This window comes from Triticum aestivum, chromosome 1A (assembly GCF_018294505.1).
Source record: "Triticum aestivum cultivar Chinese Spring chromosome 1A, IWGSC CS RefSeq v2.1, whole genome shotgun sequence".
Lineage (NCBI taxonomy): Eukaryota > Viridiplantae > Streptophyta > Magnoliopsida > Poales > Poaceae > Triticum > Triticum aestivum.
Genome location: NC_057794.1, coordinates 433594214 through 433615695, shown reverse-complemented (window position 1 = coordinate 433615695; position 21482 = coordinate 433594214). Strand labels below are relative to the sequence as shown.

Here is a 21482-nt window from a genome sequence, read left to right as displayed (position 1 = left end):
TGTATAAACAAATTCTAATCATGAAACTAATATATTTTATGATGAATCTAATGAAACTAATTTAGTGTACTATATGTTGCTGTGTTTTTTCTATATAAATATATAGTTGATTAAACTTTAAATTAGTAGGACCAAACTAAAACTTTAAATTAGCTTATCATATCAAGCCCAGCAAAAGGCACATCAGTTAAATTAAACTTGAAATACAAGTATCAGCGCATAGGTTTCCACTTATCATGGGCAATTCCTACATGCCATGGCCTTCTTGAAAAGGAAAAAGAAATCTACATGACATGGTATTGTTGAGATGCTACATACTATTGCCAGTTTCCATACTGCTGCTGCTGGTTTCGAGAGCCAGCTTGTGGGGGATAATTTGGCCCCCGGCCTGGGCCGCCGCCAGGACCATAAGGACCGGCTTGTGGAAAGTTTGGAGCACCACCATAGCCACCGCTGCTGCCGCCACCCCTTGGGCCACCGCCAGGGTACGGAGGAGGCCCTCGACCTTGTTGAGGGGGGTAAGGGCCACTCCCATAGCCGCCACCTTGCCCTCCACGGTTCGGATACCCTCCACCACCTTGGTTCCCGCCCGGTGGGTACCTGTTTGGCCCTCCTGGCCCTCGGGGCTTTCCATAGTGATGATTTGACCCAGATGCCATTGGTGGATGCGGGTTGTTGGTAGGCTGGGCTGGCCTTATTTGATGGCCTGATTGCTGGATTGGGGGCAAACGGGCATGAGGAGGCTGAGGATGATGCGTCTTTTGCCGCTTTGCAGCAGCATCATCAGCTTGCCGCTGCTGTTGACGTCTTTTCTTTGTCTGATATTCATGTGAAGCCTCATACTTTGGCAAGCTGCATCAGCAAACACAAAAGGAAATGGACATCAATTAATTAATCATAGTGGGGTATGTCTTAATAGAACTTAGGGTGATTATGGCAAGCCACGAGTCAGGGAATGGAAAAGGCCTACGAGCATCACCTTTTAGGATCACATGGTAGGGGATCAGTCCAGAAATATTCAGAATCAAGAGCTTCATTTGCAGATATCCTCTGGAGAGTGCAAGTCATGTCAAATTATGGTTGAATAATAAAAAGAATTGGCAGTTACGAAAACATGAACAAAAAAGCCAGGCTCACAAACACTTCACATATCAAAGCATATAAACGTAAGCAAACAAGAAGCAACTATACCTTTGACGGGTCCAATGTTAACATCCTCTCCAGCAGATCCAGAGCATGAAAATCAAAACTAGAACCACACATGGTAAGCAAACACTCTTCCGAAAGGGCAACTGAACAAGCTTCAAGTACAAAAGATGAAAAGAGAAGTACGAGTATAATACATAGTACTTACTGTTTAAAAGCATCCTTAACATGCCTCTTCAATTGGCGGGGAGGCTTCAAATTATTATACCATGGCATTTTTGTCACACCCGGCCAAATCAATTCGTCAGGGGTACCACAAAGCTCGAATATTTTGGTCAGTTGGTCTGGCTGCACAAAATATCAGAGACAAGCGGATTACTCGTGATTGCAGTAGACTACAAGTTCAAGCTTGGAACAAATACACTTTAGTGCTAGGTGATTCCAGATACTGACTGGAAGTGCCTCAAAGTAAAGAACTGCTGGGCTAGACAGGGAGCAACTATATTTTTATAACCACGAAGAGAACCACGCACATTTTGAAGAAATTAAGAGTAAAGATGAATGAGGACAGAGGAGTTAATTTCAGGTTTCTCTTGCAAAGTAGAGAAGCATTCCCTAACTTCCAAAACATTTACAACGAGATTGGTGCACTTCTTTTTTCACATAACAGGGCTACTACAAGAATGGAATTTGTTTCCCTACTGTAACCAACTTTAAATGTATAGCTAAAGATTATTTGTAGATATGGAGAATTTTGTAAGAGTGTTCGAACTAACAAGAGCAACATTTTCACATAACAGGAGTACAAACATAGTAGGATGTGTTTTTCCTTCCATAACCAAGTTAAAATGTCTAGCTTCACATGGCTAGATATTCCCTAAGTACGATTTGTTGTAGGATATATATCCAACAGTGTACAGTCTATAGGAGATATTCCCCGAGTAGTAGAAAAATAGTAGGATGTGTTGCCGTCAGATAGATATGGATAATTTTGCAACATTGTACAATCTCTAGTTTTCCCCAGGTGTGTTACACATGGCTGCTAGTTTATCTTTACCTAGATGCTCTAGCTTCACATCATGACATATATTCTCCAAGTAGTACAAAAATAGTAGGATGTGTTGCCGTCATAGTTAAAAAAGGCGCGCCTAAGCGAGCGCTTAAGCGCACCTGGGCTCTAGGCGTTGGCAAAACGCATTGTGCATAACTACGCTTAATCTGTGCATAACTGCGCATAAGTATGCGCTTTGGCAGTAAAGCGCAAGGCGGTGGCAAAACGCACAATTAACGCCTAGCGCTTTTTTGAACTACTTGCCGTCAGATAGATATGGATAAGCTTGCAACATTGTACAATCTCTAGTACTCCCCAGGTGTGTTACACATGCAAATGGCTGCTAGTTTCTCTTTACCTCAATGCTCCAGCTTCACATTATGATATATATTCCCAGTCTTTCATAATTATAAAAAATGATTCTTACACTATTTAGGTTTGAGAACTAAATGAATTGAAGATATTCAATTGATAATAAGTATATTCCAAGTCTCTCCATAATCATATTTAATGGATAATAAATTAAAGATATTCCAAGTCTCTTCATAGTCATAACATTAAGTATTTGACAGCTAATAGGAATTATGATAATAACAAAACTCATCACATCAAATAAGCAATTGATAAAAATAATCTGTCCAACACCTTTAGAAACCATACCTCATTCTTTCCAGGCAGTATTGGCTTTCCATTGAGAAGCTCTGCAAAAATACAACCCACCGACCACATGTCCACCGCTGGCCCATATTTTGTGCTTCCTAGCAGCAACTCTGGAGGTCTGAAATCATTAACCCAACAAAAGAGTCAGCAAGATCCAATTACAAACACTGCACTAGATAACTTGCAGGCCGAAAGGATAACACTGCAATACCTGTACCACAGAGTGATCACACGGTTAGTGAGGTTTGCGTTATGATCACTCGAAAATGATCTTGCTAGGCCAAAATCAGCCAGTTTTAAGTTACCCTCGTTGTCTATCAAGAGGTTAGATCCTGCAGGAGTAAATTTTGATACATGATTAGCATAAAAACAACAAAGTCACCATCACAACATAACACACAAATTCATGCAAGTTATCTGCCGTAGATACCTTTAATATCACGATGCAGAACTTGATTGATATGGCAATAGTGAAGGCCCGTGAGGAGTTGCTTCATGTAGCACTGGTACATGACATTATATCAGGAACTACACTTGTAGCAACCAGTTCCGTCATCATACACTTATGGATGGTTTTACCTTAATCTGTGGAATGGTGAAGCGCATCCCAGGCTTATCAGCCAACCCAGTCAAGTCATGGTCCATGTACTCAAAGACCATGTAAATGCTCCCTTTGTACTTGTTGCCATCGACTATGGAACAACAACACGACAGGTCAAATGGCAAAACTAGGCAACTGACCATTCATTTTAGTTTTTTGAGAAGAATCAAAAACACTAATATCGTTCTTAGAAAGAACCGTACTTTGCTTCCCCTGCTCGTCTCTGTCCGGCCCTGCAAGAATCAACCCAACACCCATTAGTCCTCTGGACGCAGGCAGTTAACAATCCAACATGAAGTTCTTCTGATTCGTGTGATGATTAGTCGAACCTGGGGATGTAACGATCTCCTTGAGCTGGATGACGTTCTGATGGTGCAGCTTCTTGAGGATTTTGATCTCGCGGATGGCGGTGATAGGGAACTGCGTCGAATCGAGAAAAGAAAGCCTCAGAGCCAAGAACATCATTTATTTAGGAAAAAAGAAAGACGCGGCAGGATACTTACACCCTCGCGCTCGTTGTCCATGCGGATCTTCTTGAGCGCGACGATCTCCTTGGTCTCCGTCTCCTTGGCCATGAACACTTGCCTGGCAACAACAAAGACGACGCAGCCGAATCAGACCGACGCATAGGCGTTTCGCGGGATTGGGGGGGATTGGGATTGAGGGGTCGATAGGCGCGTACCCGTATGTGCCCTCGCCGATCTGCTCGAGCTTCTCGAAGCAGTCGACGCCGCGGGAGCCCCACGACGGGTAGTCGTCGAGGTTGAGCTGCCCCGGCGCCGCCGTCGCCATGGCTTCCGGCGCTTTCTCCTCGCGGCGAGTTAGGGTTTAGAGGACGCGCCGCGAGGATTGGGTTGGTGGGCGGCGTGGGAAAGGAGAGGAAAGTAACGGGGCCGACGAAGAGGGGTGTGGTGTGGACTCTGAAGCCTGAACAAGTCGAGTCGGGTTGGTTGTCATAAGCTTCAATCGTGTCCGTCCGTTCTCCGGGTAGTCGTGTGATGAGATTGAACACGTGCGTGTTTCGGTGTTTCTATCTGTTTTCCCCCCTTTTTTCCGATTATGGGGTATTAGATAGGAAAAAGGCAGAATAATCGACACATTTTCTAAAAAAATAAAGTGCAACATTACAATCATGTCAAATTTTAAATTTAAGCTCTTTTTTTTACTGTGGACCTATGAAAAACAAACTCAATGTCATTTTTTATAATAAACATGGGAATTTGAAGAAACACAACAATAAAATGGCACGCCATCTTTGATGTTTACGACATTGCATGTGTGTTTGAGGGATTCTTTGTATTGTACGATTTTCTTGTATGTTGTGCTTCTTTCACAAAGGTTCAAATTTGATTAGGGTAGAAACTTGGTTTTGAGGTTGTGCTAGAAATTTGCACTGCTAGCTAGAGGTGCGGCGAAAGAACCCGTCCAGATGCTTGTTGTTGTTTTGGCAAGAAAAAAGCAATTTTGTAAAATGTCACATGATCAAACTTTTGTTAGCTCTTTGCCGAGCTTACTGTATATCAACTGGTGGTCTCAGCACATGTCATGGTAAATATGAAAAGAAAGTTTATCTTTCGGTAGAAGTAGTCACTTCTTATCTAAGGTCTGAAACAACCCTAAACATCTAAAAACAATAGAAAAATTGTCCCAGCAATTTTAAAATCCTTATAGACAATGGAAAGTAAGCACTGCCTAGTAGCGAACAATTACCATATGTCGTCTCATTTTACATCACGGGCTTGTTTCTTTTTCAATGAAAGTAGAATTAGGGGCATTGCCCTGAAGATCATTCTTTTTACATCATGGTCCTTTGAAAGGCCGGTGCAACCATTGTTTTTCTCAAATGCGCAGAGCGTGCGCACTATATATTAAAGAAGGGAAAGGGGGAGAGGCCCTCCACGTTGGGTGTTACATGAAGTTACATTACATGAAACCCAACTACACCGCAAAGGTAAAAAACTACACTTCTACTCTCTCATACGCTCCCCACCTAGCCACAGCCCTAAAGAGAGTTTCCATGTCTCCCTTTATAAGTCCCGCATCCTTCCAAACCCTACCTTCCTTCTCAATGGTTTGCAACAAGACTCACAAGGATGGTGTGGCTCCATAAAAAACGATGGCGTTCCAGTGCTTCCATAGCTCCCATAGGACAAGGAGGATGGTCGTCCTCATTTTCTTCATGCTCTGGCTCGTGTCGTTCTTCTCCGCATACCACTCCACCAATGTTGTTTCGCTTGTCGGTACCCAATCTGGCTTGTCCAGAGCCGCACAGACAACAGTCCAAAAGCTCCCTAGCCATGATGCAGTTCAGCAGAATATGCCTAATGGTCTCCTCATGTTGGGCGCATAAAGGGCAAGCGTCGTGGTGATCAAGGCCATGTCGGGCCAGCCGGTCCGCCGTCCAGCATCTACCTTGAATTGCAAGCCAGGTGAAGAAGCGACGGCGTAGCGATGCCCTTGATGACCACGTGAAGACAGCAGTCGGCGACACTTCATGGCCCCAAAAATTAGCCTGATAGGCAGAACTGCATGAGTATGTACCATCCCGTTCCCAGGCCCAACTAATCTCATCAATGGCCTCCGGAATCAGGGTCACCCAATTGACCTGCGTGAAGGAAATATGCCCTAGAGGCAATAATAAAGTTATTATTTATTTCCTCATATCATGATAAATGTTTATTATTCATGCTAGAATTGTATTAACGGAAACATGATACATGTGTGAATACATAGACAAACAGATTGTCACTAGTATGCATCTACTTGACTAGCTCGTTGATCAAAGATGGTTATGTTTCCTAACCATAGACATGAGTTGTCATTTGATAAACGGGATCACATCATTAGGAGAATGAAGTGATTGACTTGACCCATTTCGTCAGCTTAGCACTTGATCGTTTTAGTTTACTGCTATTGCTTTCTTCATGACTTATACATGTTCCTATGACTGAGATTATGTAACTCCCGATTACCGAAGGAACAAGTTGTGTGCTACCAAACGTCACAACGTAACTGGGTGATTATAAAGGTGCTCTACAGGTGTCTCCGATGGTACTTGTTGAGTTGACATAGATCAAGATTAGGATTTGTCACTCCGATTGTCGGAGAGGTATCTCTGGGCCCATTCGGTAATGCACATCACTATAAGCCTTACAAGCATTGTAACTAATGAGTTAGTTGCGGTATGATGCATTACAGAACGAGTAAAGAGACTTGCCGGTAAACAGATTGAACTAGGTATTGAGATACCAACGACCGAATACCGGGCAAGTAACATACCGATGACAAAGGGAACAACGTATGTTGTTATGCGGTTTGGCCGATAAAGATTCGTAGAATATATGGGAGCTAATATGAACATCCAGGTTCCGCTATTGGTTATTGACCGGAGACGTGTCTCGGTCATGTCTACATAGTTCTCGAACCCGTAGGGTCCGCACGCTTAAAGTTCGGTGACGATCGGTATTATGAGTTTTTGTGTTTTGATGTACTGAAGGTAGTTCGGAGTCCCGGATATGATCACATACATGACGAGGAGTCTCGAAATGGTCGAGACGTAAAGATCGATATATTGGATGACTATATTCGGACACTGATCCGGATGAGTCTGGATCGCAAACCGGATACGTGTTTATATTGAACGGTGGAGCTGTCAGTTGGAGCAGTTCTCAACAAAGCGTCGTGGCGGGATCTACATGTGAAGCGGAGTACATTGCTGCTTCGGAAGCAGCAAATGTAGGAGTGTGGATGAAGGAGTTCATATCCGATCTAGATGTCATACCTAGTGCATCGGGTCCAATGAAAATCTTTTGTGACAATACTGGTGCAATTGCCTTGGCAAAGGAATCCAGATTTCACAAGAGAACCAAGCACATCAAGAGACGCTTCAATTCCATCCGCGATCAATTCTAGGTGGGAGGCATAGAGATTTTCAAGATACATACAGATCTGAATGTTGCAGACCCGTTGACTAAGCCTCTTTGACGAGCAAAACATGATCAGCACCAAGACTCCATGGGTGTTAGAATCATTACTATGTAATCTAGATTATTGACTCTAGTGCAAGTGGGCGACTGAAGGAAATATGCCCTAGAGGCAATAATAAAGTTATTATTTATTTCCTCATATCATGATAAATGTTTATTATTCATGCTAGAATTATATTAACCGGAAACATGATACATGTGTGAATACATAGACAAACAGATTGTCACTAGTATGCCTCTACTACTTGACTAGCTCGTTGATCAAAGATGGTTATGTTTCCTAACCATAGACATGAGTTGTCATTTGATAAACGGGATCACATAATTAGGAGAATGATGTGATTGACTTGACCCATTTTGTCAGCTTAGCACTTGATCGTTTTAGTTACTGCTATTGCTTTCTTGATGACTTATACATGTTCCTATGACTATGAGATTATGTAACTCCCGGTTACTGGAGGAACACTTTGTGTGCTGCCAAACATCACAACGTAACTAGGTGATTATAAAGGTGCTCTACAGGTGTCTCCGATGGTACTTGTTGAGTTGACATAGATCAAGATTAGGATTTGTCACTCCGATTGTTGGAGAGGTATCTCTGGGCCCACTCGGTAATGCACATCACTATAAGCCTTGCAAGCATTGTAACTAATGAGTTAGTTGTAGTATGATGCATTACAGAACGAGTAAAGAGACTTGCCAGTAATGAGATTGAACTAGGTATTGAGATACCAATGATCTAATCTCGGGCAAGTAACATGCCGATGACAAAGGGAACAGCGTATGCTGTTATGCGGTTTGACCGATAAAGATTTTCCTAGAATATGTGGGAGCTAATATGAACATCCAGGTTCCGCTATTGGTTATTGGCCGGAGACGTGTCTTGGTCATGTCTACAAAGTTCTCGAACCCATAGGGTCCGCACGCTTAAAGTTCGGTGACGATCGGTATTATGAGTTTTTGTGTTTTGATGTACCGAAGGTAGTTCAGAGTCCCGGATATGATCACGGACATGACGAGGAGTCTCGAAATGGTCGAGACGTAAAGATCGATATATTGTACGACTATATTCGGACACCGGAAGTGTTTCAGGTGATTTCGAAGAAAACCAGAGTGCCGGAGGGTTACCGGAACCCCCCCGGGAGAAATAATGGGCCTTATGGGCCTTAGTGGAGAGAGAGAGAGGGCTGGCCTAGGGCAGGCCGTGCACCCCTCCCACTTTGGTCCAAACTGGACTAGGAGAGGGGGGCGGCGCCCCCCTTTCCTTCTCCCTCTCCCCCTTCATTTCCCCCTCCTAGTAGGAGTAGTTCCTACTCCTACTAGGAGGACTCCTCCTCCTGGCGTGCCATAGAGGGCCGGCTGGCCTCCCCCCTTGCTCCTTTATATACGGGGACAGGGGGCACCTCTAGACACAAGTTGATCATTGATCCCTTAGCCGTGTGCGGTGCCCCCCTCCACCATAATCCACCTCGATCATATCGTAGCGGTGCTTAGGTGAAGCCCTGCGTCGGTAGCAACATCATCACCGTCAACACGCCGTAGTGCTGATGGAACTCTCCCCTGAGGCTCTGCTCGATCGGAGTTCGTGGGACGTCATCAAGCTGAACGTGTGCTGAACTCGGAGGTGTCGTGCGTTCGGCACTTGGATCGGTCGGATCGTGAAGACATTCGACTACATCAACTGCGTTCTCATAACGCTTCTGCTTACGGTCTACGAGGGTACGTGGACGATACTCTTCCCTCTCATTGCTATGCATCACCATAATCTTGCGTGTGCGTAGGAATTTTTTTGAAATTACTACGTTCCCCAACACTGCACCCATAGCTGCAGGTATTCCTGCAATGCCTCCATAGAGAGTTCAGGGCTGATGTCCCTAGCCCAACCAGCAGATTTCAGGGCCTGATTCACCGTTCTAGAGCGCCTGACAGTTCGGCTCACGGACGCGTAGACGTGCGGCGCGATCTCCTGTAGCCGAAAGCCACCAAGCCACCGATCTTCCCAGAAAAGGGTGTGCATTCTGTTCCCGACGGTGGATCACTGATTGCTCCCTGACTATAGCGCCAAAAAACTCCTGTCTGCTAGGACTACGTCGGTATTTCCCCAAAGAGGAAGGGATGATGTAGCACAGTGAAGGTAGGTATTTCCCTCAGTGATGAAACCAAGGTTATCGAACCAATAGGAGAATCAAGCAACACAATGTAAACAACACCTGCACACAAATAACAACACCTCGCAACCCGACGTGTTCAAGGGGTTGTCAATCCCTTTCGGGTAACGATGCCAGAAATATGTAGTAGATTGAAATAATAGATCGTAAATAAAATAAAGTGCAGCAAATTATTTTTGTATTTTCGGCTTAATAGATCTGAATAAAAATGCAAAGGAAAAGTAGATCGCAAGCAAATATATGAGAAAGAAGACCCGGAGGCCGTAGGTTTCACTAGTGGCTTCTCTCGAGAAAGATAGCAAACGGTGGGTAAACAAATTACTGTTGGGCAATTGATAGAACCTCAAATAATTATGACGATATCCAGGCAATGATCATTACATAGGCATCACGTCCAAGATTAGTAGACCAACTCCTACCTGCATCTACTACTATTACTCCACACATCGATTGCTATCCAGCATGCATCTAGTGTATTAAGTTCATGGAAAAACGGAGTAATGCAATAAGAACGATGACATGATGTAGACAAGATCCGTTTATATATTGCATAGATACAGATCCCATCTTTTTACCCTTGGTAGCAACGATACATACGTGTCGGTTCCCTTTCTATGACTGGGATCAAGCATCGTAAGATCAAACCCACTACCGCGCACCTCTTCCCATTGCAAGATAAATAGATCAAGTTGGCCAAACAAAAGCCAAATATCGGAGAATAAATATGGGGCTATAAGAGATCATGCATATAAGAGAACAAAGAACCTCAAATAACTTTCATGGATATAAAAAGATATGACTAATCATAAACTCAAAGTTCATCGATCCCAACAAACACACGCAAAAGGAGTTACATCATATGGATCTCCAAGAGACCATTGTATTGAGAATTCAGCGAGAGAGAGAAAGCCATCTAGCTACTAACTACGGACCCAAAGGTCTACAAAGAACTACACACGCATCATCGGAGAAGCACCAATGGAGGTGGTGAACCCCATTCGAGATGGTCTCTAGATTGGATCAGGTGGTTCTGGACTCTGCGGTGGCTGGATGAATATTTCGTCGGCGCTTTTAGGGTTTGATACGTCTCCAACGTATCTACTTTTCAAACACTTTTGCCCTTGTTTTGGACTCTAACTTGCATGATTTGAATGGAACTAACCCGGACTAACGCTGTTTTCAGTAGAATTGCCATGGTGTTATTTTTGTGCAGAAATAAAAGTTCTCGGAATGACCTGAAATCAACGGAGACACATTTTGGAATTAATAAAAAATACTAACGAAAGAATCAACACCAGGGGGCCCACACCTTGTCCACGAGGGTGCAGGGCGCGCCCACCCCTGCCTCGTGGGCCCCCTGAGACTCCACCGACCTCAACTCCAACTCATATATTCATGTTCGGGGGGGGGGGATCAAAGAGAAGGATTCATCGCATTTTATGATACGGAGCCGCCGCCAAACCCTAATCTCTCTCGGGAGGGCTGGTCTGGAGTCCGTTCGGGGCTCCAGAGAGGGGAATCCATCGCCATCGTCATCATTAACCTTCCTCCATCACCAATTTCATGATGCTCACCACCGTGCGTGAGTAATTCCATCGTAGGCTTGCTGGACAGTTATGGGTTGGATGAGATTTACCATGTAATCGAGTTAGTTTTGTTAGGGTTTGATCCCTAGTATCCATTATGTTCTAAGACTGATGTTGTTATGACTTTGCTATGCTTAATGCTTGTAACTAGGGCCCGAGTGCCATGATTTCAGATCTGAACCTATTATGTTTTCATGAATATATGTGAGTTCTTGATCCTATCTCGCGAGTCAATAGTCACCTACTATGTGTTATGATCCGGCAACCCCGAAGTGACAATAATCGGGACCACTCCCGGTGATGACCGTAGTTTGAGGAGTCCATGTATTCACTAAGTGTTAATGCTTTGGTCCGGTACTCTATTAAAAGGAGGCCTTAATATCCCTTCGTTTCCAATAGGACCCCGCTGCCACGGGAGGGTAGAACAAAAGATGTCATGCAAGTTCTTTTCCATAAGCACGTACGTTCGGAATACATGCCTACATTACATTAATGAACTAGAGCTAGTTCTGTGTCATCCTATGTTATAACTGTTGCATGAGGAATCGCATCCGACATAATTATCCATCACTGATCCATTGCCTACGAGCTTTTCACATATTGATCTTTGCTTAGTTACTTTTCCATTGCCATTGTTACGATTGCTACAAAAACTACTACTGTTACTTTTGCCACTGTTACCGTTACGTCCATACTACTTTGCTACTAAATACTTTGCTGCAGATGTGAAGTCTTTTAGGTGTGTTTGAATTGACAACTCAACTATTAATACTTGAGAATATTCTTTGGCTACCCTTGTGTTGAATAAATAAATTTGGGTTGAATACTCTACCCTCGAAAACTGTTGCGATCCCCTATACTTGTGGGTTATCAAGACTATTTTCTGGCGCCGTTGCCGGGGAGCATAGCTCTATTCTTTGAGTCACTTGGTATTTATATCTGTTGATCACTATGAGGAACTTGAAAGATGAAAGAACCAAGTTTTTTCCCTCAACTACGAGGGGAGGTAAGGAATTGTCATCTAGCTCGCACTTGATTCACCTTCTGTTATGAGTAAATTTGTGACACCTACACCTGCTATTGATTCTGATATGTCGCATGTTATTGATGATGCCACTTCTGCTATGCATGATGCTTATGATGAAACTACTTCTATGATTGATAATACCGTGCCATTAGGTGAAATTCTAGAAGAACAACTTCCTAGGGTTAGAGTGAAGGAAATATGCCCTAGAGGCAATAATAAAGTTATTATTTATTTTCTTATATCATGATAAATGTTTATTATTCATGCTAGAATTGTATTAACCGGAAACATGATACATGTGTGAATACATAGACAAACAGAGTGTCACTAGTATGCCTCTACTTGACTAGCTCGTTGATCAAAGATGGTTATGTTTCCTAGCCATAGACAAAGAGTTGTCATTTGATTAACGTGATCACATCATTAGGAGAATAATGTGATTGACTTGACCCATTCCGTTAGCTTAGCACGTGATCGTTTAGTTTGTTGCTATTGCTTTCTTCATGACTTATACATGTTCCTATGACTATGAGATTATGCAACTCCTGTTTACCGGAGGAACACTTTGTGTGCTACCAAATGTCACAGCATAACTAGGTGATTATAAAGGTGCTCTACATGTGTCTCCAAAGGTACTTGTTGGGTTGGCGTATTTCAAGATTAGGATTTGTCACTCCGATTGTCGGAGAGGTATCTCTGGGCCCACTCGGTAATGCACATCACTTAAGCATTGCAACTAATGAGTTAGTTGCGGGATGATGTATTACGGAACGAGTAAAGAGACTTGCTGGTAACGAGATTGAACTAGGTATTGAGATACCGACGATCGAATCTCGGGCAAGTAACATGCCGATGACAAAGGTAACAATGTATGTTGTTATGCGGTTTGACCGATAAAGATCTTCGTAGAATATGTGGGAGCCAATATGAGCATCCAGGTTCCGCTATTGGTTATTGACCGGAGACGTGTCTCGGTCATGTCTACATAGTTCTCGAACCCGTAGGGTCCGCACGCTTAACGTTTCCATGACAATTATATTATGAGTTTATATGTTTTGATGTACCGAAGGTTGTTCGGAGTCCCGGATATGATCACGGACATGATGAGGAGTCTCGAAATGGTCGAGACATGAAGATTGATATATTGGAAGCCTATATTTGGATATCGGAAGTGTTCCGGGTGAAATCGGGATTTTACCGGAGTACCGGAGGGATGCCGGAACCCCCCGGGGGTTAATGGGCTGAGGGAGTCCTGGATTAGGGGGTGTTCGGGTAGCCGAACTATACCTTCGGCCGGACTCCAGGACTATGAAGATACAAGATTGAAGACTTCGTCCCGTGTCCGGATGGGACTTCCCTTGGCGTGGAAGGCAAGCTTGGCGATGCGGATATTCAAGATCTCCTACCATTGTAACCGACTCTGTGTAACCCTAACCCTATCCAGTGTCTATATAAACCGGAGGGTTCTAGTCCGTAGGACAACTCCATCATACAACAATCATACCATAGGCTAGCTTCTAGGGTTTAGCCTCCTTGATCTCGTGGTAGATCTACTCTTGTACTACCCATATCATCAATATTAATCAAGCAGGAGTAGGGTTTTACCTCCATCGAGAGGGCCCGAACCTGGGTAAAAACATCGTGTCCCTTGTCTCCTGTTACCATCCGCCTAGACGCATAGTTCGGGACCCCCTACCCGAGATCCGCCGGTTTTGACACCGACATTGGTGCTTTCATTGAGAGTTCCTTTGTGTCGTCACTTTTAGGCCCGATGGCTCCTTTGATCATCAACGACGATGCGGTCCAGGGTGAGACTTTTCTCCCCGGACAGATCTTCGTCTTCGGCGGCTTCGCACTGCGGGCCAACTCGCTTGGCCACCTGGAGCAGATCGAAAGCTATGCCCCTGGCCATCAGGTCAGGTTTGGAAGCTTAAACTACACGGCAGACATCCGCGGGGATTTGATCTTCGACGGATTCGAGCCACAACCAAGCGCGTCGCACTGTTTTGAGAGGCATGATCTTGCTCTGCCGCCGAACAGTGCCCTGGAGGCCGCACGCGCACCGGTTCCTACCCTTAATCCGGAGCCTATTGCGCTAATCGAGGATGAGCGGCTGGACGTCACCTCAGGGGCTACGATCTCAAAGGCGATCGAGCCAAACGTCAGCCCCGCGTTCTGCGTGACCCGTGGCTCCAAGGATCCGGATTCCTCTCCGGACTCCGAACCCCCTGCGCCCCTACCAATCGAATCCGATTGGGCGCCGATAATGGAGTTCACCGCAGCGGACATCTTTCAGCACTCGCCCTTCGGCGACATCCTAAACTCACTAAAGTCTCTCTCTTTATCAGGAGAGGCATGGTCGGACTACTGTCAACAAGGATGGGATGCGGACGACGAAGAAATTCGAAGCCCACCCACCACCCACTTTGTAGCCACTGTCGACGATTTAACCGACATGCTTGACTTCGACTCCGAAGACATCGATGGTATGGACGACGATGCAGGAGACGAACAGGAACCAGCACCTGTAGGACGCTGGAAGGCCACCTCGTCATATGATATATACATGGTGGATACTCCAAAAGATGGAGATGGCGATGGAACAGCGGAGGATGACACCTCCAAGAAACAGCCAAAGCGCCGGCGTCAGCGGCGCCGCTCTAAATCCCGCCAAAGCAAAAACGGTGATTCCGGCACGGGAGATAATACTACCCCGAATAGCGCTGAAGAACACCCCCTACAGCAAGATTCGGCACAGGAAGATGGAGAAGCCAGCCCTCATGAGAGAGCAGCAGACCGAGAGGTTGAGGATGATAACTATATGCCTCCCTCCGAAGACGAGGCAAGCCTCGACGACGACGAATTCGTCATACCATCGGACCCCGCCGAACAAGAGCGTTTCAAACACAGGCTTTTAGCCACGGCAAGAAGCCTCAAGAAAAAGCAGCAACAGCTTAGAGCTGATCAAGATTTGCTAGCTGACAGATGGACCGAAGCCCTTGCAGCCGAAGAGTATGAACTCGAATGCCCCTCCAAGAGTTACCCAAAGCGCAGGCCGCTACCCCGATTAGAGGAGGAAGCACCTACATCACCAGCGCACGACATGGCTGACCGGCCACCTCGTGGCCGCGACAGAGAGGCCTCTCGGCCCTCCACCCAAGCCATGCCCCGGCGCCGTTCAACCAAGGCATGGGAAAATGCACCAGACCTGCGAGACGTATTGGAGGACAAGGCAAGACAAACAAGATTGATCTACGGATCGCGCAGGCGCCCCACGACACGTGATGGTGATCTTCATTCTGGATACAACAAATCCGGCCGGGCCGAACACAACAGACATAGCTCCTTCGAGCTGCGTCGTGATATAGCCCAGTATAGAGGCGTCGCACACCCATTATGCTTCACAGATGAAGTAATGGATCATAAAATCCGAGAGGGTTTCAAACCCGTAAACATCGAATCATATGATGGAACAACAGATCCTGCTGTATGGATTGAGGATTATCTCCTCCATATCCACATGGCCCGCGGCGATGATCTACATGCCATCAAATACCTCCCGCTCAAACTTAAGGGACCGGCCCGACATTGGCTTAACAAATTGCCAGCAGACTCAATCGGTTCTTGGGAGGACCTGGAAGCCGCATTCCTCGACAACTTCCAGGGCACTTATGTGCGACCACCGGATGCCGATGACTTAAGCCACATAATTCAGCAGCCAGAGGAATTGGCCAGGCAATTCTGGACACGGTTCCTAACAAAGAAAAACCAGATAGTCGACTGTCCGGACGCAGAGGCCCTAGCAGCCTTCAAGCATAATATCCGCGATGAGTGGCTTGCCCGACACCTGGGACAGGAAAAGCCGAAGTCCATGGCAGCCCTCACGACACTCATGACCCGCTTTTGCGCGGGAGAAGACAGCTGGCTAGCTCGCAGTAACAACTTAGCAAAGAACCCTGGTAATTCGGATACCAAGGACAAAAGTGGCAGGACACGTCGGAATAAGCAAAAGCGCCGCGTTAGCAGCGATAGCAACGAAGACACGACAGTTAATGCCGGATTCAGAGGCTATAAATCCGGTCAGCGGAAAAAGACATTCAAAAAGAATACTCAGAGCCCGTCCAGTTTGGACCGAATACTCGACCGCTTGTGCCAGATACATGGCACCCCCGAAAGGCCAGCCAATCACACCAACAGGGATTGTTGGGTGTTCAAGCAGGCAGGCAAGCTAAGAGCCGAAAATAAAGACAAGGGGCCGCATAGCGATGACGAGGAGGAGCCCAGGCCGCCGAACAACAGTGGACAGAAGGGTTTTCCCCCACAAGTGCGGATGGTGAACATGATATACGCAACCCACATTCCAAGAGGGAGCGGAAGCGTGCGCTACGGGACGTATACGCGATGGAGCCAGTCGCCCCAAAGTTCAACCCATGGTCCTCCTGCCCGATCACTTTTGATCGAAGGGACCACCCCACTAGCATCCGTCACGGCGGCTTCGCCGCATTGGTTCTCGACCCAATTATCGATGGATTTCATCTCACAAGAGTCCTCATGGACGGCGGAAGTAGCCTGAACCTGCTTTACCAGGATACAGTGCGGAAAATGGGCATAGATCCCTCGAGGATTAAGCCCACAAAAACGACCTTTAAAGGCGTTATACCAGGTGTAGAGGCCAACTGTACAGGCTCAGTAACACTTGAAGTGGTCTTCGGGTCTCCGAACAATTTCCGAAGCGAAGAGTTAATCTTCAATATAGTCCCGTTTCGCAGTGGCTATCATGCCCTGCTCGGGCGAACCGCATTTGCAAAGTTCAATGCGGTGCCGCACTACGCATATCTCAAGCTCAAGATGCCAGGCCCTCGAGGAGTAATCACGGTCAATGGAAACACCGAACGCTCCCTCCATATGGAGGAGCACACGGCGGCCCTCGCAGCAGAAGTACAAAGCAGCCTTCTTAGGCAATTCTCTAGTTCGGCCGTTAAAAAGCCAGACACTGCCAAGCGCGCCCGGAGTAACCTACAAAAAGACCGCCTGGCACGTTCTGAGTAGGCGTAGCAATGCGGCCCCAACCCCAGCCCTCGCGACATGGTGAAACCAGTGCCTCGCGTACATAACTACGCTCTTGAAATACCATGGGCACAAGGGAAGGGGCACAATAACGGCAAACCCAAAATACGGCTTAAAACGTACTAGGGGCCGCCGAATTCTTTTTTTTTTAATTTTCTCTTACTTTCAGGACTCCACACTTCGGACGACCTGTTCGGCAATTCAACTGCCGCACAAACGATGCAAGATCCAGGGAAGCAGACAAGCCATGCCGCATTATGGAACTCCCAGGTGGTCTTTGTTACGAGCAGTATACCTGTTTTGGCATACAATTCCGCGGCCTACTCCTGGCCAGGACATGTTAAATAGCCCAATATCTTTTGCTTATCGCACTACTTGTATCGTTCTGCTTTGATAGCAGCCTTTCTATAAACAATGCATAGCTTTTTGTCTATTGTTTGCATTATCCTCCTTTCATATATATGTTTATTAAATGACATGTTGCACCCGTACACCATGGTACAGCAAACACGCCAGGGGCTTCAGTTGAAGGAAATATGCCCTAGAGGCAATAATAAAGTTATTATTTATTTCCTTATATCATGATAAATGTTTATTATTCATGCTAGAATTGTATTAACCAGAAACATAATACATGTGTGAATACATAGACAAACAGAGTGTCACTAGTATGCCTCTACTTGACTAGCTCGTTAATCAAAGATGGTTATGTTTCCTAACCATGAACAAGAGTTGTTATTTGATTAACGGGATCACATCATTAGTGAATGATCTGATTGACATGACCCATTCCATTAGCTTAGCACCCGATCGTTTAGTATGTTGCTATTGCTTTCTTCATGACTTATACATGTTCCTATAACTATGAGATTATGCAACTCCCGTTTACCGGAGGAACACTTTGGGTACTACCAAACGTCACAACGTAACTGGGTGATTATAAAGGAGTACTACAGGTGTCTCCAAAGGTACATGTTGGGTTGGCGTATTTCGAGATTAGGTTTGTCACTCCGATTGTCGGAGAGGTATCTCTGGGCCCTCTCGGTAATGCACATCACATAAGCCTTGCAAGCATTGCAACTAATGAGTTAGTTGCGAGATGATGTATTACAGAACGAGTAAAGAGACTTGCCGGTAACGAGATTGAACTAGGTATTGGATACCGACGATCGAATCTCGGGCAAGTAACATACCGATGACAAAGGGAACAACGTATGTTGTTATGCGGTCTGACCGATAAAGATCTTCGTAGAATATGTAGGAGCCAATATGGGCATCCAGGTCCCGCTATTGGTTATTGACCGGAGACGTGTCTCGGTCATGTCTACATTGTTCTCGAACCCGTAGGGTCCGCACGCTTAAGGTTACGATGACAGTTATATTATGAGTTTATGCATTTTGATGTACCGAAGGTTGTTCGGAGTCCCGGATGTGATCACGGACATGACGAGGAGTCTCGAAATGGTCGAGACGTAAAGATTGATATATTGGAAGCCTATGTTTGGATATCGGAAGTGTTCCGGGTGAAATCGGGATTTTACCGGAGTACCGGGAAGGTTACCGGAACCCCCCGGGAGCTAAATGGGCCATGATGGGCCTTAGTGGAAAAGAGAAGAGGCAGCCCTACATGGGCTGCGCGCCTCCCCCTTCCCCTAGTCCTATTAGGACTAGGAGAGGTGGCCGGCCCCCTCTCTCTCTTTTCCCCCTCCGCGAATCCTATTCCAACTAGGATTGGGGGGGGGGAATCCTACTCCCAGAGGGAGTAGGACTCTCCTGGCGCGCCACACCTTGGCCGGCCAGCCTCCCCCCTCTAGTCCTTTATATACTGAGGCAGAGGCACCCTAGAACACACAAGTTGATCCACGTGATCTATTCCTTAGCCGTGTGCGGTGCCCCCAGCCACCATATTCCTCGATAATACTGTAGCGGAGTTTAGGCGAAGCCCTGCTGCTGTAGTGCATCAAGATCGTCACCACGCCGTCGTGCTGACGGAACTCTTCCCCGACACTTTGCTGGATCGGAGTCCGGGGATCGTCATCGAGCTGAACGTGTGCTCGAACTCGGAGGTGCCGTAGTTTCGGTGCTTGATCGGTTGGATCGTGAAGACGTACGACTACTTCCTCTACGTTGTGTCAACGCTTCCGCAGTCGGTCTGCGTGGGTACGTAGACAACACTCTCCCCTCTCGTTGCTATGCATCACATGATCTTGCGTGTGCGTAGGAATTTTTTGAAATTACTACGAAACCCAACAGTGGCATCCGAGCCTAGGTTATTTATGTTGATGTTATATGCACGAGTAGAACACAAGTGAGTTGTGGGCGATATAAGTCATACTGCCTACCAGCATGTCATACTTTGGTTCGGCGGCATTGTTGGACGAGACGACCCGGACCAACATTACGCGTACGCTTACGCGAGACCGGTTCCCCCGACGTGCTTTGCACATAGGTGGCTTGCGGGCGACTGTCTCTCCAACTTTAGTTGAACCAAGTGTGGCTACGCCCGGTCCTTGCGAAGGTTAAAACGGAGTCTATTTGACAAACTATCGTTGTGGTTTTGATGCGTAGGTGAGATTGGTTCTTACTTAAGCCCGTAGCAGCCACGTAAAACTTGCAACAACAAAGTAGAGGACGTCTAACTTGTTTTTGCAGGGCATGTTGTGATGTGATATGGTCAAGGCATGATGCTGAATTTTATTGTATGAGATGATCATGTTTTGTAACCGAGTTATCGGCAACTGGCAGGAGCCATATGGTTGTCGCTTTATTGTATGCAATGCAATCGCGATGTAATGCTTTACTTTATTACTAAGCGGTAGTGATAGTCGTGGAAGCATAAGATTGGCGAGACGACAACGATGCTACGATGGAGATCAAGGTATCGCGCCGGTGACGATGGTGATCATAACGGTGCTTCGGAGATGGAGATCACAAGCACAAGATGATGATGGCCATATCATATCACTTATATTGATTGCATGTGATGTTTATCTTTTATGCATCTTATCTTGCTTTGATTGACGGTAGCATTATAAGATGATCTCTCACTAAATTATCAAGAAGTGTTCTCCCTGAGTATGCACCGTTGCCAAAGTTCGTCGTGCCCAGACACCACGTGATGATCGGGTGTGATAAGCTCTACGTCCATCTACAACGGATGCAAGCCAGTTTTGCACACGCAGAATACTCGGGTTATACTTGACGAGCCTAGCATATGCAGATATGGCCTCGGAACACGAAGACCGAAAGGTCGAGCGTGAATCATATAGTAGATATGATCAACATAATGATGTTCACCAATGAAACTACTCCATCTCACGTGATGATCGGACATGGTTTAGTTGATTTGGATCACGTAATCACTTAGAGGATTAGAGGGATGTCTGTCTAAGTGGGAGTTCTTAAGTAATATTATTAATTGAACTTAAATTTATCATGAACTTAGTCCTTGTAGATCAATAGCTCGCGTTGTTGCTTCCCTGTGTTTTTGATATGTTCCTAGAGAAAATTGTGTTGAAAGATGTTAGTAGCAAAGATGCGGATTGGATCCGTGATCTGAGGTTTATCCTCGTTGCTGCACAGAAGAATTATGTCCTTGATGCACCGCTAGGTGACGGACCTATTGCAGGAGCAGATGCAGACGTTATGAACGTTTGGCTAGCTCAATATGATGACTACTTGATAGTTTAGTGCACCATGCTTAACGTCTTAGAATCGGGACCTCAAAGACGTTTTGAACGTCATGGACCATATGAGATGTTCTAGGAGTTGAAGTTAATATTTCAAGCAAATACCCGAGTTGAGAGATATGAAGTCTCCAACAAGTTCTATAGCTAAAAGATGGAGGAGAATCGCTCAACTAGTGAGCATGTGCTCAGATTGTCTGAGTACTACAATCGCTTGAATCAAGTGGGAGTTAATCTTCCAGATAAGATAGTGATTGACAGAATTCTCTAGTCACCATCACCAAGTTAGTAGAACTTCGTGATGAACTATGATATGCAAGGGATAACGGAAACGATTCCCAAGCTCTTCGTAATGCTGGAAATTGACGAAGGTAGAAATCGAGAAAAACATCAAGTGTTGATGGTAGACAAGACCACTAGTTTCAAGAAAAGGGCAGAGGGAAGAAGGGGAACTTCAAGAAGAACAGCAAGCAAGTTGCTGCTCAAGTGAAGAAGCCCAAGTCT

General features: G+C 45.7%; 1 protein-coding gene across 1 annotated transcript; it reads right to left on the bottom strand.

Moving 5' to 3' along the window:
* Positions 1–137: 137 nt before the first annotated feature.
* Positions 138–4365, bottom strand: LOC123054333 (cyclin-dependent kinase C-2). The gene is made up of 12 exons (XM_044478088.1): positions 4141–4365; positions 3962–4043; positions 3788–3878; positions 3662–3691; positions 3437–3549; positions 3288–3360; positions 3069–3189; positions 2858–2975; positions 1355–1494; positions 1192–1249; positions 980–1050; positions 138–852 (listed from the first exon to the last, which is right to left on the bottom strand). Exons 1-12 carry the CDS (start codon positions 4248–4250, stop codon positions 318–320), a joined length of 1542 nt encoding a protein of 513 aa, XP_044334023.1. The 5' UTR covers positions 4251–4365; the 3' UTR covers positions 138–317.
* Between the last annotated feature and the right edge of the window lie 17117 nt (positions 4366–21482).

Excerpts from the sequence above, each read along its gene's own strand:
- LOC123054333 (XM_044478088.1), bottom strand. The coding sequence starts at position 4,250 with ATGGCGACGGCGGCGCCGGGGCAGCTCAACCTCGACGACTACCCGTCG. Across the intron at positions 4,044-4,140 it reads ATCGGCGAGGGCACATACGG|GCAAGTGTTCATGGCCAAGG; the intron begins GTACGCGCCTAT and ends TGTTGTTGCCAG. Across the intron at positions 3,879-3,961 it reads TGGACAACGAGCGCGAGGGT|TTCCCTATCACCGCCATCCG; the intron begins GTAAGTATCCTG and ends GATTCGACGCAG.